Consider the following 16,199-nt stretch of genomic DNA (forward strand, 5'->3'; position numbering starts at 1 on the left):
CCGCGCGCGCATTGATTTTCGCCTGTTCTCAAAAAAAAAAAAACGTCCTCCGAGGTTCTGGCCTGGGTAGTCCATGGTGGTAAGCGACAATACGGAGCCGGTTGTAACTTTGGAGGATGGCACCCAGGCTATTGAAGTCCCACCACTCAAGAACTCAGTACATACGTACAGTGCCGATTTACAAATTCCGCAAAAGGCAGCATGTGCCGGCTTGTCGTATACGTCTCTAAGTACTGCCGCAAATTCACAATACCAGCTTTGTATTCCTGTGGTTTAGTAGCATTTTTATTTTTGGCCGGATTTTTTTATTCGCTCGCGCGCACTAGTTTGGGGGCCTTCAGAGTATGTCATCTATAAAATTAAGCCGGTGTGGCCTTAGGCTGTTGTTTGATATGCCGAAGGTTTCATATATACCATCGTCATTTCAAATTTTGTCGAACAGAAAAAGGCACACGCAAAATGGACAAGCGCTCAACAAGTAGCTATATGCAAGCACACAATGTCCGAAAATGCGACATAATCATAGTTGGTGACTATGCTTCATGTCAAGACTTTAATCAAGTTTTTGTGCTTCTTTTTAAAAGCATGACGGAATGATGCAATTGACAGGAGGAATAAAAGAATAGTCGGTGAAGGTTAGACATCCAGGTAATAAGATACGCCAAAAAAGTTAAATACTCAAGCAACTGGATACGATTTTGGAAGCGGTCAGACGTTTCAGAAGCATCCACTACCTTTAGCTTTCGTCAGTGACACTGGAGAGTTGTCAGAAATGCAGGTTTATAAGTACGAACAATTGATTGATATGCAAATAAGTGAAGACAAATTTTTTCAATGTCCCAAAAATAGAGCAGCATTGCTTGCGCATCTATTTCATTTGCTCATTATATATATATTTACTAGCAGTAATTTTTCTACTATAGCCTTCAACCATTCTTTCCATATGCACAGTGCATAATTTTGTTTTCGACGGTGACGTTCTGTGCATTTAATATAGTCTTGTGCATTGCGCTTTCCATGGGCATTCACACACATTGTTTTACCCCTCTACATTACGGACTCCCTTCAGTTCCCACCTTCGTTACGATACTCTCAACCCTATTGTACCTTTTTTTTATTCCAACATGTAATCACCAGACGTGGTTACGACACACTCAAGTTTTTTTTCAACTTATATTATGCTGCCACCAACACAGGGGACAAATACATGACAGGACAATACTCATTTACACCTGAGTGAAGTAAGGAAAGTCGTGTAAAGTGCCTTTCCCAAGGACACAAGATCGGTGGCATGTCAGGACTCGAACCCGGGACTCTTAGTTCCGAGTCGCGCACTCTGCCGCTACGCCACACGACCCCACAAACCTGTTTTGTTAACCTTTACCTGTGTTAACAAATAGTTTTTTCACTAATAAGAGATCTTTATACAACCCTATTGTACCTTGCGCAAAAGTAAAACGTGCCGAGCGTTTAGAAATCTCAAAGAGTCCGTCACACGGTAATTGTCCTGTCTCTGATAGACATTGCTGTTTTGACAAAATATGGCATGCCCGTAGCCAGGGGGGGGGGGGTGGGGGGGGGTTCGGGGATTCGGAAGAACCCCCCAACAAGGCTCAAAGGTCCACTTTTTGGTCCACTTTTTATGTAAAGGTCCCAGGTTTTTCTTGAAAAGATGGACTGGAATCGTAGAAAAACTGCTCCCTTTGTCATTGATTAAAAATTTATCTCTGATTTTTTTTTCTTGGAAATCCTCTCAAAAACGCACGAAATGCCATTTTAGAAGGTTCATTTTTCAAAATTGCCCGCTCGAGGTCCCCTCTAGCAGTGGGAAGAACCCCCCCCCCTTCAAAATCCTGGCTACGGGCTTGTTTGGTGCGATTTAACTCAGCTCAGTCGTGTTCTCCCTGCCTCATCCTTCGTGACTATTTCGTGGCTAGTTGCTGTCTATGTAGTATTTCGTTTAGGCCACAGCAAGTAAATTTTGTGGATGAATTCCTCCGCAAACTCCAAATCTAATGCGATATTGCGAAAAAAAAGAATGCGGGCCGGCAAAAAACAACATTCCTACATTTTCACATTTTGACTTCATAAACCTTGTTAAACAATACTTTATGCTTATATTGTGCTAAGTTTACTACCAACTATTACAACATCCATTCATCATTGAAACAAGTTTGAAAAATAAAAGTTTTCAGTCATTATACAAATCATGTGGTTTCGATTCAGTGGAAACATCACATATGTATACACAGCCACCATTACATATAAAAGGAATGAAATATATCACTGCATCAAAGTACAAAGACAACAACTATCTATTTATCTCATTTTTTAGTTCAGATCATTATTTCATTCCATACACGTGCTAAGCACCTTTACATGTGTTAACAAATAATTTTTTCACTAATAAGAGATCTTTATACAACCTTTTACTAGTGAACCTCTTAGTGAAAAATGAGTTAACACCCTTCTAACTCATTTTTGCACTAATAAGAGATTTCATAGAACCTCTTTCTAGTGAAAAAAATGAGTTAACACCCCTCTAACTCATTTTTAATAGTGAAAAAATTTAGTTAGAGGGGTGTTAACTCATTTTTCACTAATATATGATAATTTATTGGGCTAAAAGTACAAACTACGCATTAGCACCACTTTTTCTCTTAACTCGTCTTTTACCGTCTTTTACAAATACTAACTACATAAATGTAATAATCAGGTTTAAAAAAAGACAAAACATTAAATCAGAGCCTTGTCCTGTCTCCTCTCTTCGTATTTATCTGCCACACACATTCCTGCATGGCAACAGACACCTTTGCCAATTTTCGGAATGTTGACCACTGTCAGAGGGCAACAAAATGTATTGTTTTTTTCCAAAATCAGAGAAGAAGTCAACCCCCTAATAGCTTAACTAGAAGTAGAAAAGTAGTTGCCATGTTTCTCTTACTTGTTTATGTATTACATATCCTCTCTTTGTCACATATACGTAGGTTATTAGTTTTAAGCAGAGATAGAAAGTTAGATTAGTAGAACGTAGCACATGGTTTTATACCATTCTTCAATACCTTCTGTATTCATTTGCAATTAGCCCTCGGACATGAACTTGTATTAAAGAACTTCATAAAGAACTTCGTTGTACTTCTGACGGTCAAGTCACGGCTATCACTCACGGATTTCCCAATTGGACCCAACTTTCTAATGATAAACGTTGGTATCTTTCTCTATACACAACATAAGAAGACCTGATCTATATCACTGTTCCCTTGTCCCAACAGACGACCCAATGATCATCCCTGTCCAGCCCACGGCATATCCCGCACAAACATCCATCGTCGGCGCAGGTGAGAATTGAACCTTTTTTTTTCGGACAACATTCCCCGTTTTATGAATCACCACTTGACTGACATACGTGTACATTGCACAAGAAAAGAGTTACTCAAGCAACTGGATAGATGTTGAAAACTGTCAGACATTTCAAGCAGCATCCACTACTTGTCGTTTGTGACTTGAAACGTCAGATAGTTTTTCAAAATCTATCAAGTTGCACCAGCCAGTTGCACTAGGTTCGGGCTGACGTTCGGGAGTATCCTGGCTAATTCTAGGCCATGCCTACCTTTATATACGATTTGAGTTGAATTTAAGTCAATTTGACCCCGAACACACACCCCGAAAACTGTTAACCAACGAAAACTGTTGGTTTGTGTATATGGTTTATTTGCAAATTGACATAAAACTAAAACAACATTGCAGCCTAATAATACAAAGTATTATACAAAAGGCTGAATTACGTAGTTTTAGCTAGGGAACACACTAAATATCATTAATATTTACAAACATAATCAAACTAAATAACAAGAATTTATACAATTGGTAGCGGGTAATTACACGATAGACGAAGAGCTGTTTAAGTGTTTAGACAGGTATGGAATAGCACTGTTCCTGTACCTTTCAGATTTTATAGATGGTAGGCTAAGCTGGAACCCCCCTTCTAAGTCCCTATTATGTACTTCATTGCGGGTTTGCTGAACACCATGTCCGATCTTCCCAACAAATCCCCGAATATTTTAAATATTTTAAAACTCTCACTAGCCGACTTTGCTCAGACCTAGTCCTAACCAAGGTTGCGGGGCGTTCGGTTAGTTTTCAGGAGGCCAACTTTGTGAATGTGTGACAGGGGTTTCAAGTGTTTGTTTGTTCCCGCTCAGCCGAGCCGACCGTGGAGCAGCAGGCGCAGTGCGTGTCCTGGAGCCAGGAGCACTACCTGACGTTTGACGGGCAGATGTACAACTTCAAGGGGCAGTGCACCTACAAACTGGTGGGCGACTGTGCCGACAACACCTTCAAGTAAGGCGAATTATTACTTCCGGGGGAGGAGCCATCCTTCCGCGGAAGGGTTTTGTGAGAGATTTAGATTTTCATGTTCGCAACTGTTTCTCGCGATTGAGTGGACGTATTTTTTGGGACTCGGTGTATGTTTTGCTATTGGGCTGTAGATGATGCACGTTCTTTTGTTTTTTTCGGGCGTGAAAATGGTTCCTTTTGGTGGCCCCAGAACACCCCTTTGAGCGTGAAAATGGTCGCGACCGTTGACCTTTGGCGTGTTGAAGATATTCTCGGTCTGGTCCACGTAAATGACCCCTCGCACAGAGGGGTGTCCGGTCTATAAATTCTTTGTTTAAAACCCTAGTCCTGTGGTGCGCAACAATTGTTGTTGGGCACAAAATTCAACACCATCAACTATACATAACAAACAACATATAAAAATATACAATTAAAATTCCGGAGGTATAAAATCTCAGATTTTACTTGTTTTATGGGACTGTGTACCGTTTTTGTAAAGCAGAGGTCTCATTCAGAAGGGGGGGGGGTGTCTACGTGCCTGTAAGTCTAACGGCTTTTTCATTGTTGTGTTTCTTTGTCACGTCATGTTTGTTCAAAATGCAGTGCAAGAACAAATCAATGTTGCTAATGTTGATTAAGTCGTTGATTTGATTATGTGGATGGCATCCCAAAAACTGCTGCGTCGTGGGAATAAAAAAGTTTGACAAAAAAAAAGTTGATTATGGGATCTATGTGGCCATGAAGGTAAGAACACATGACTAAACACAGAGTATGGTATGGCAAATAATAGACTCTTCGTCTTCATTTCATTCTACAACATTAGTACCTAGTATCGTTTTCCAACATTGTTTGCACATATTTGCTCATTTTGTAGCTGCTTTGTACAATTTACAGTATCAGTATGGTCTTTATTTGAAAGGAAAATTGATGCTTACGCGGATGTCATCCATATATATATATATACATATATGATAAAATCAACATGGCCATATAGAGAAACGTTAAAGCTTTGAAATAATGTCAAAACATGGATGATGTCGGGTTTAAAAACCGTGACTAAATGGGCGCCATATGTAATTGATAGTTAAGTAATGGTTTTCAACTATAAGGATATCCTTTTTATGCACAAAATAATCTGGTGCTCAATAGTGTCTGTGTAGTCTGTCAATTGATACTTATTTCTTACTGTTGATGTGGTCCTGGGTTTCTTGTTTCTCCGGCACATTCTTCTTATATTATTTACTAAAATTGTCTTATCCTATAACGAAAGTTGATATGTCTTGGTAGTCAGTTGGTTGTATGTTTTAAGTTAGAACTTTTGATCCAACACAAAGAAATTCTCTCACATAAAGTGTGTGTGTGTGTCATGTATGTGGTTTAGCACGATAACTCAAGAAGCTTTAGATGGATTGTCAAGATAGTTGGTAGGTGGAAAGACGTAAAAATGATTAGATCTTTTATCCCTGGTGGCTTGCCTTGGTACTGCAGCAGAACTTCCGGTTTTGATATCTCACGATCTGGACAAACTAGGGTCACGAATTTTCAATGGTTTTACATCTCTTGTGCTTGAGAACACGTGACATTAGTTTAGGCTCCCTAGCAGCTTGTTCTGGAACTGCAGGGCAGTTTGATTAAAATCTTTGAGGATTCAAGAATTCAATAACCGGTAGATGTAGCAGTTCATACTTGCCGCGTTTGGAAGTTCAGTGAAGATCAATGAACATAACTTATTCAAGTCATGACCTCATTTGCATAATTTATGAGGAAGTGCTAGAATAGCTGTTCAGATAAGACTGTTATTGGGTGGAGAATATGATCAACTGATATAATCCATGATGGAAATGAAATGAGGATCTTATTTTCATAATCAATGGGAAAAATGTATAATGTCATCAGTCGGAATGCATAATGTCATCCTTTGGTGAAGGTATGAGATCTTGGAACTCTTGTTTCAACTTTTTCATGCCGCCACCAACGCACACAAACGCAAGGACAACAGACAAACTCACCTGCGTAAAGTGAGAAAATTCGTGTTAACTACCTTTTCCAAGATTGTGGCATGGCAGGATTTAAACTCGGGACCTCTTGGTTTCGAGATGAACCCTCTGTCGTCACTCACTCACTCACTCACTCACTCACTCACTCACTCACTCACTCACTCACTCACTCACTCACTCACTCACTCACTCACTCACTCTCTCCCATAGCTTAGTCAGCCGTCGGGGCAGTATGATGTTTGGCCAAGTTCTTCCAATGCTGGCGGTCCTCCGCCAGTCTGGCCATCTGGTTGGCTGTTAGACCGGTCCACTCCTTTAAGTCTGTAATCCATGACCGACGGGGACGTCCCCGCGGCCGTGCGCCTTCCACCTTACCCTGAAGTACTGTATGTGAGAGTGTGCCTTTAGTCCTAGACACATATATCGTTACGCCACAAGAAAAAAGCACTAAAGAATGTAAAATCAATTAAACAATGCCCACATCGTTCTCCGCAGCATCCACGTCCGTCACCAGCGGGGCTGTAACAACACCCAGCCGTGCCACGTGGAAGTCATCCTGTACATCGGGAACTTCGTGGTGACGCTGCGGCACACCCCGGACGGCCCGACGGCGTTTGACGGGGACATGCAGGTGTCCATCCCGGCTAACCTGCACGGGCTCCTGGTGGAGAGGATCGCCTCGTACGTCGTGGTGCGCAGCGGGCTCGGCTTCAAGATCAAGTGGGACGGCGCCGACGCAGTTTACGTCGAGGTACGTGGAGTATGGTTCATAATCAACTTTGAATTAAATAATAATAACCTTTATTGTACAGGTCAACAGATGAAATAGGTAACATACATGTTTGTAGTACAAACAGCTCTAAAACTACTCTAATACAGAGGTTCGGCTTCTTCTCGTTTCTTAGTGATGTTAAAAATATAATTTGAGATGGGTTTGTTTAGTACAGGATGATCAAAGCGCATAAGAAAGATAAATTTAAGATAAATTTAAATATAAGACAAGTATTGGAAGTATGGAAACGTACTTGTAATATATCTAAAAATATAATTTCTTTCATTATTATATAAACTACAATGAATAACAAAGTCGTCTTCTACTTTGTTTGAGCTACAAAATTGGCAAATCCTTTGCTCCAGAGGTGTGCGGTTGTGCCTTCCTGTTTCGATGCTGAGTTTATGACAGCTGATTAATTAAAATTTACTGACCAGAAATTTCATCAAATTGGTGAGAATATTTCCTAAAGTACTAATGATAAATGTCATTATTGTACTACCTTTAGGCCATGTTTATTTGATTATATGGATGACATCCGCGCGCACATGAATTTTCAAAATAGTTTTCGACCATACTGTAAATCGTACAAGGCAGTTGCAAAATTAGCAAATGTATGCCGTATCAAAGTTGCACAAAATTTTGGAAAATGATACTTATGTCGTAGAACGTCAAAATCAATTTCAAAGGAAAAGAAGAAAATGTGAAGAAATAAAAATGAAGAGCCCATTATTCGCCATACCATACACTGTGTAGATTTTAGAAGGCAGCTTGTCTTATTCGCATGCTCTGGGGTTCCCAGAGGATGTCATTCATATAATCAAATCAACATGACCTTACTTATACTTAGACATAGGGGATCCCGCGTCAGCCGACACACGAACCATTACCACTGTACTACCGCTATGTGTCAATCTAGATTTGAACTAGCTCTGCAATGGCTTGTGATTCGAAGCATTTCCTCACCGTTAATTGTCACATTATGGCACGATGTGTTACTTCTTCGTGAACTGAAGTCCATTCCATTACATAACCGCACTCCCCTGGAACAACGAATATGTAGGCATTGTAATCTAAATAGGATAGAGGATGAGGAACACTTTGTATTAGAATGTAGTTTATACAATGAAGAGAAAGCTGAGCTTTATAAATTATAGCAATGTATGTTTCCCCATTTCATACATCTTAGCAACACAGATAAGTTCATATTTCTAATGGCTTTAGACAAACCTTCGATTATAAAACACATCTGTACCTATATCTACATCATTACTAAGAAGCGAGAAGAAGCCAGATTATCGTAATTATTAGACTATATGTCCATAATACATAGAATTAGCACCAGCTTGTACATTGTATATATTCATTGCAAACTGTGATGTCTTTTCTGTGACCTGTACTGAACCCAGTGGGTATTTGCGTACAATAAAGGTCTCCATTCATTCATTCATTCATTACCGCCGATTCCAGGTGACTGAGGATCTGTTCGGGAAGACCTGTGGTCTGTGCGGAAAGTACGACAGAGACGTTCATAACGACTTCACAGACATCTCTGGGAAGGTCCGGGATCACGTACTCCCCTTTGCTGCCAGCTGGAAGATGCCAGAAAGCGAAGGAGGTAGAGCATTTCTTTTTCGTTTTTTCATTATTCATATATCAAAAATGTAGTGAACCATCCCTTACATAATAATCATAATCATGAAATAATAACAGTAATAATTCAACTCATATCTGATCATAATAATAACTGATCATAATAAGTGATCATAATAATAAATGGTCATGATAATAAGTGATCATAATAATAACTGATCATAACAATAACTGATCATATAATAATAAGTGATCAAAAAATAACTGATCATAATAATAACAACAATAATCATAGTAATATGATGCAACTGATCATAATAATAACTGATCATCATAATAACAATAATCATAGTAATCACTGATCATAATAATTTGTCATAATTCAAATACTAACAGTAGAGCATTTCTTATGTCGTTTAGCATAGACATAGTGTCAAAATAATCTCCAACATAGCTCATGAAACTTCATAGAACGTCATAGAACTTAGTGGAAGGTTTGGTGATCTAAGAAGCGAGTTGCACTATGGTGATGTTTTCGACTATGTCTGAAGACAAGTAAAGACGGGAGTTTGGACTTCTGAACAAAAGCTATGTAGTTCTAAGCCATGCATCTACTCTAATTTGGCACTTATTTCTTGCCTACGTCTTAGATAATTTGTTAAATAAACAAACAGGTTGAAATCTCCCAGTACTGGACAATTATAGTTTTTAATCTATTTGTAGATACTTCTGATTTATATCTATAACTGTGTACAGCCAGTATTTGTTTATGTTTGTACCTAGTTTGTCAATGTCCTTTGTTTGTTTAGCTGACCTTATTGTTCAATCTGTTTTTAAACCCTGAGTACGTAATTCAGCGCTTTTATACGTTGCCATGTACCTGGAGTGTTGTCAATAAACTATTATAATTATTATTATAACTGCATTTTTTCCATTTCACAGACATCTGCTCAGACAGCCGACAGAACAGTCACTGTAATACCCAGACCATGGCTGGTCAGATCGCACACACTCAGGCAGCTCAGATATGTACGGGACTCAAAACTCTTCCTGAGTTCCAACCATGCCACGAGGTTTGTCATTCTTTTCTTCTTGTGTGCAGATAGATGTGCAAATATGGGCAGCAGGTGCACCCTGTTTGGAGATCTGGTCGCTGATTGGCTGTTCCCTTAATTACTTTACTGCTAAATGAACACCTGTGTAGGCTTCCACATACTTATAATAGGAATAGTTACTTTGTTTTTTTCACAAGTATTAGCCAGGAAAAGAAGTCTTTTTGGTTGTAAATCGGTAGAAACATGTCATATAACCTACATTTCTATATGCCTTGTTATTTTTGAAACCAAATTTTAAATTTTTTAAACCAGATAAGCTGCTTTCCTCTATTCTTCTTGCTGATTGGCTGTTGAAATCTAATTGGGTTAACTGTATTAACATCTACACATAGTCATACCATGTTGACAGTATTGAACTGCATTCAAGTGTTTAGGCGTAGATATGTAAAACTTTCCTTCTCAAGCATTGGAATGCGGGACATAAACATTTTTTTTAATCTTGAAAATCAACAGCATTATGCAAATAAATCCTAACCAATAATGAAGGGAATAGCTATCCAACTGTTGCATTCTTAGTTATATGTCACTTCATACTATATTTATATCAAAATAAAGCATTGTTTTCCCTTGTATTTCTCCTTCTTTCCCTGCCATGTCGTGAAACGTGGTGAAGTCATGTTGAATTTGCTCCAAAGCAGATGTCGGCCTTTCTAGTTGATACTTCATTAGGTCATAAGAGTCACCCAGACTGCTGCAGCAGTAGAACATAGTGAATGATGATTAGGTTATGACTACATGTTCTAAGGGTCCCCAATGCAAATTTTAGGGCTTGCAAACCAGAATTTTCAAACTCAATATTCTAGTCACTTATCTACATACAAAGTTGATGCAACTATCCCATGTATATAGACATTCATAGAGCAAAAATGCCGTTTACTGGCAAAAATGCCGTTTACTGGTGGGATCCTGGGCTGGTTTTTGGGGTACCACCCAGAAAATTAAGGACTCAATTTTCTGTGCTGTTTTAAAAACCAAAAGTATATATAGTACTGATGCAAGTGTGCTCATGTGGGTCAGTATTTGTCAATACAACACAGATTGCCTTAACTATAATTAATATAATAATATTGCAGTTTTGCCACCCTGAAATTGACTTGGATGCCTTTAAAATGTAGAAATGTCCTTTCCGATAGTTCGTTGACCAGTTTGCCTACTACGAGTCTTGCAAGGAGGACGTTTGTCTGAGCGGTGGTCTGGAGTCTGCCGCCTGCAACAGCTTCGAGGCGTACTTCAGGGAGTGTCTGCGACACGGGGTGCATGTCAACTGGAGGAGTGACACTTTCTGCCGTAAGTAGTGATTCCGTGAGCAGATTCGATCGATCTTGCTAGTGTCGGCGCGTCACTGTTGTCATGTAGAGTTCGTCCAATTTAATGGGGTTACTCTGAGAGGAAAATCGGTGCACAGAAAAAACGTTTTTCACACTCACGTCTTTGTTGTGGGATTATAATACAAGACGCCCTTGTAATCCTGTATAAGTACGATGCGTTGAGTATGATCCCTATTGTAGCATTCTGATGGATATTAAAACAAATTGCTAATACACTAAACTTTACTAAATACAATATTTTCTCCATATATATATATATGCATAGCGACTATCAACGTCTGTATATTTACCACCTTAACCATGCATGAATATATCAACAACCTTTATTGCACATTGTTTTTGACATACTTCGCTAAGTAAAGGTCACAACAAAACATGATGAACAGATACAGTTAACTGATACAAAATGAAACTATTTGTCGTTACATAAATTCAACTACATAAATCCAAAGTCATCTTCTATTACAAACTGTGATTGACTTACTGCAACATGTTCTGTACCCTACTTCCAGCGGCTAACTGTGCGGAGGGTATGGAGTACCGTACCTGCGGCACCTCCTGCCCGGAGACCTGCCGCACGACGCTGTACGACTGCGAGGATAACCAGTGCATCGACGGCTGCCACTGTCCCGAGGGGACGTACCTGAACGGCGGGGAGTGTCTGCCGCACGCCAGCTGCCCCTGCCTCAGCCACGGGGTGGAGCACCCACCGGGCTCACACATCAACTCCGACTGTAACGACTGGTCAGTATATATTTGCATTTGCAAAGACTACGTTTCTACTAAGATCACAAAACCCACTAATTATGCAGAATGTGAGACTATTCATTATCCACTGCCTTCAAAGAAGAAGTCGAACCCCATAATAGCTAGCGTAGTAGTAGAAGTAGAAGTTTTTCCAGACAGATTGTTACCTGTCTCCTGTTACTGTAATGCAATGAGTATTATACTTGATTGTACAAGCAATTAGCCTTCGGGCATGATTTTGCACATAAAGTTTCTATATTTGCATTGAAAAATAGCCATATTTGATTATTTGCCACTCCCTTTACATTATAAGTAGAAAAGGACGTGGTCCATATGGGGTCAAAGTTCAAGGTCAGATAGCAAGGTCAACGCTACCACACTGCGACTAACTTTTCAAAACCACAATTAGAATTTGCCACCCCAGGTGATACCGATATCTCCCTCAAGCTGTTCTACAGGCTGTACTACTGTACTTCAATTAATCTAAGCAAACATTCTGTTCAAAACTTGCATCTCATTGTCTTGGCTTGGACATCCCGTGTTGCATTATCTTTATTCGCAAAATCGTACCCGAAGGCTAATAGCTTGTACAGTGTCAAATAAAGTAAGGTAAAGCCATAGGAGACATACAACTACTGTCTGATTAACTTATAGTACTACTATACTAGGTTTGCTATTATGGGAATCATTACGTTGTAAAATCTAATCACCATACTGTTTAGTATATGTCATTTACATTGTTCACATTATCATTTACATTGTTAACCATCGTCAATTTACAGTTTGTATGATACTAATAAAAACACCGACTTTCATTGACAGTGAGTGCGTAAATGGCAAGTGGGAGTGTACCACGGAGCCTTGCGAAGGTAAATTTTCTCTACATCCATATCTTTACATCTAGATTGTATGAGATTTACAAAGAAGTTTATCTTGCTGACATTGACGTTGTGCTGTGGCTTTTCGACCCCTAGGGCAAATACCTTACCCCTACAATGGATAGATGATGTTCAAAACGCATTCATGGTAAAAATACTCATGGAATGTGGAAGAAAAGGGTTGTTTTTCTGGAGACAAACCTCTAAGATAAATATTTACGTTTGTCAACATTTTCGAAAAAAAAATAATTAAAAATCGGTCTTTAAGACATTGAGAAAAGCCAAAGGTAAAGTTTCCACTTTTATTATTATGTACATTTCTGAGAAATATCATGCATTTTTAGTGAAACACTAGCCTGGAAATTCGATTTTTCTGAAAATGGGCGTGGCCCCGTAGTTATTGATCACGTCATCGGGAAGTCATGAAAATTTGCATGAATTACCATCTTGCAATAAGACACTATCAGACAAAAACTCAAAGTCCATACTTAACTTCGACATGTATGGTTGGTTATTCAGTACCGTAATTTCTGTCCTCACAGCCACGTGCATCGCTACCGGGGACCCCCATTACATCACGTTTGACGGCAGGTCGTATGACTTCATGGGAGATTGTTCCTACACCATGGTCATGAACAAGATGACTGACGAGACCGACTACAGTATCGAGGCTGAGAACCAGGTTAGTGATCTCGTTGACTACTAGCCCTTACTCCATCCGAGAATGTTATACCTGCTCCGTTCTAATTCCGCTCTGCCTCCGTGAAGGTTGAATATTCGCTTAACGTTAAAAGTTCATATTTACTGCCCTAATCATCGAATAAATATCATCAACAACCAAACACAACTTCTCGAGTAATGTTGTCCACACACACACAAAAAAAACTTTGCAGCAAAGTAGGAACATGACAGGATAACCATTTTCTGTTTCTATAACTGCTACCCATCTACCAGATATCATTAAGATAATTTAGATCCAATCACGGCTTCCCGAGCTATGCTGGCCACAGACAATCCAACAAATACATAAAAACCCGCTGCGCTGCAGTACCGTTCAAAAAGCCAGGTGAACCATTTTTGAACTTAACCTTTCTTTCCACAACCGCCACTCACATACCAATTATCAATAAGATCCATCCACACTTTCTCGAGTTATATTGTTGACATGCATTCAGACCCACGCCACATCCAAGCCCAAACCGAAAACATACCCTTCTGGCGAAGGCAAAGATGTAACCGTGTCGATGTGTATGTTGGGTTGCAGGAGTGCGACTCTGGCTCCACCCGGCAGCTGACGTGCACGCGCTCGGTGACGGTGAAGACAGGCAGCACGGTGCTGAAGCTGAAGCAGGGGAAGAGCGTGCTGCTGAACGGGGAGGACATCGTCAGGCTGCCGCACCGCGGGCCCGGGGTGTACATCGAGACCGCCACTTCCATCTTCCAGAAGGTAACGCGATGTCTCGGCAGCAGCAATTCTGTATTGCAAATGTTGTATTGTATTGTATTGTATTGTATTGCGTTGGATTGTATTGTATTGTATTATATTGCATTGTATTACATTGCATTGCTTTGTATTGTACGTATTGTATTGCATTGAATTCTATTGCATTGCAATGCATTGTATTGCATTGCATTTCTTTGTATTGTGTGCATTGAATTGTATCGCATTGCATTGTATTGCGTCGCATTTTACTATATTGCCTTGTATTGCATTGCATTGTATTGCATTGCATTATATTACATTGCCTCGCATTTGTATTGCACTTATGTATTGCAGTATGAACATTGAAGGCTACCATGTTCCATTGTTGTTAAAATAACTTATAACTTCACAACATTGCTTCACTGTTCGATTGTCATATAGAAATAGATTAATTAAGGACTTCAAATCATGTTTTATTTTCGTTCACAACTTACATGCTTTCCCGATGATGTAATGTTGTTGCTAGGTTACCCTTGACAACGGGCTGCGGGTACTGTGGGACGGAGTTTCCCGTCTCTACATCACCGCCCCGCCCAAGTTTGTCGGCAGGACCATGGGTCTGTGCGGCACCTTTAACTACAACCAGCAGGTAGGACCAACACTAACATTCCGGAAGGAATAAATGTCAAAGAATCTATAAAATAGCCGACAAAAATCCTAACCATTCCATGCAGTGTGTTACCCCTTGCAACGCACTGGGATTGTCATATATATAATCATCATAGCACTGCATTGCATTGCATTGTACCGTATTTCATTATATTGCACGTAATATGGCAGTGTGAACATTGAAAGCTACCATGTTCTATTGCTGTCAAAAGAACGTATCACGTATTCTTCAGAATAAACTATAAGCTAGCTCATCTTACCGTGATCAAAAACCAAGTCAGCTACATGATGCAATGGCTATCTTGACAACACCATGCAATTCATGTTTTCTCATGGTGTAAATGGTTTTGGTGCATTATCAAACCTAGAAAGGAATAGTACTTAACAATCTCATTGTAATGTAAATGCAATTCTAGGATGATTTCTACACCAAAGTCGGGGACATCGAGACCAACCCGATCGCCTTCGCCAACAAGTGGAAGACGGACGACCTGTGCGCGGACCGGCCGCTGGTGCCTACCGGACAGGAGACCATGCACCCGTGTGACATCTACCAGCAGCTGAAGACAGCCGCGCAGCAGCACTGCGGGCAGCTCATGGGGTCATTCTTTACCGGTGAGATTCCTTATCTTACTTACATCTTCTCCAGGTAGGCCTTAGGGCTTGTCAGGTAGGCCTTAGGGCCTCTCCTTCTCCATTCCTCTTGGTCTCCCTCCTCCTTAAGTCTGTCTAGTCTTCAAAGTCTGTGCTTACTTTATCCTTCCACTGAGTTCCACTTCTACCGTCTGGGGCGTCGTGGGGACGGACAGTCGGCGGCCGACGGCTAGTCTGGAGGCTGTTGTTACAGGCATGCCATACCTAGTCAGGGTGTCCTTCACACTCTCTATCCATGTCTTCCTGGGACGTCCCCTGACCTTGGTTCCAGATTCTCCGTCGTTGTATACTCTTGTATGTACTTGGTCGATATTTCTTGCACGTGATCTTTCTACCTTTTCCTGAGTCTGCCTAAAGGGCCATTGCACATTGGTTTATATTTGTCATATGAGAGCTATCTTTGGAATCCGTCCCTCATTCATTCTTTCAACATTCGTTTATAGTAGGACTATTCTGTTGTTATGTTGCCCTTTTTTTAGACTGTACACTATAAAGAAAACAGATGACAATCGTTTTCACAGATTTAATTTAGACTTAGATATGGGTTCTATTGATGTGCTTGATATCTTAAATGTTTGACGTTGTCTGCTAAACATTGGCCATCTATAAGTTTAGTTTAGTGTTTATTTCAGGCTCGATGGCCCATATTGACACCATATATATATATATATGTATATATATATAT

The 16,199-nt window shown here is 40.0% G+C and overlaps 1 protein-coding gene across 14 annotated transcripts in view; it reads left to right on the top strand.

The window, feature by feature from the left end:
* Positions 1–16,199, top strand: part of LOC109470813 (mucin-5AC-like) — a 72,497-nt gene that overhangs the window by 4,235 nt on the left and 52,063 nt on the right. For all 14 annotated transcript variants that reach the window (XM_019769904.1, XM_019769897.1, XM_019769895.1 and 11 more), the window contains exons 3-14: positions 3,273–3,338; positions 4,203–4,341; positions 6,831–7,086; positions 8,578–8,725; positions 9,643–9,773; positions 10,949–11,102; positions 11,656–11,887; positions 12,713–12,759; positions 13,311–13,450; positions 14,033–14,215; positions 14,718–14,840; positions 15,277–15,475. In XM_019769904.1, the coding sequence (XP_019625463.1) occupies positions 3,273–3,338; positions 4,203–4,341; positions 6,831–7,086; positions 8,578–8,725; positions 9,643–9,773; positions 10,949–11,102; positions 11,656–11,887; positions 12,713–12,759; positions 13,311–13,450; positions 14,033–14,215; positions 14,718–14,840; positions 15,277–15,475 (1,818 nt within the window). The remainder of the gene's footprint in view (positions 1–3,272; positions 3,339–4,202; positions 4,342–6,830; positions 7,087–8,577; positions 8,726–9,642; positions 9,774–10,948; positions 11,103–11,655; positions 11,888–12,712; positions 12,760–13,310; positions 13,451–14,032; positions 14,216–14,717; positions 14,841–15,276; positions 15,476–16,199) is intronic.

Source organism: Branchiostoma belcheri, unplaced genomic scaffold (genome assembly GCF_001625305.1).
Source record: "Branchiostoma belcheri isolate BF01 breed outbred unplaced genomic scaffold, Haploidv18h27 scaffold234, whole genome shotgun sequence".
NCBI classification, from domain to species: Eukaryota; Metazoa; Chordata; class Leptocardii; order Amphioxiformes; family Branchiostomatidae; genus Branchiostoma; species Branchiostoma belcheri.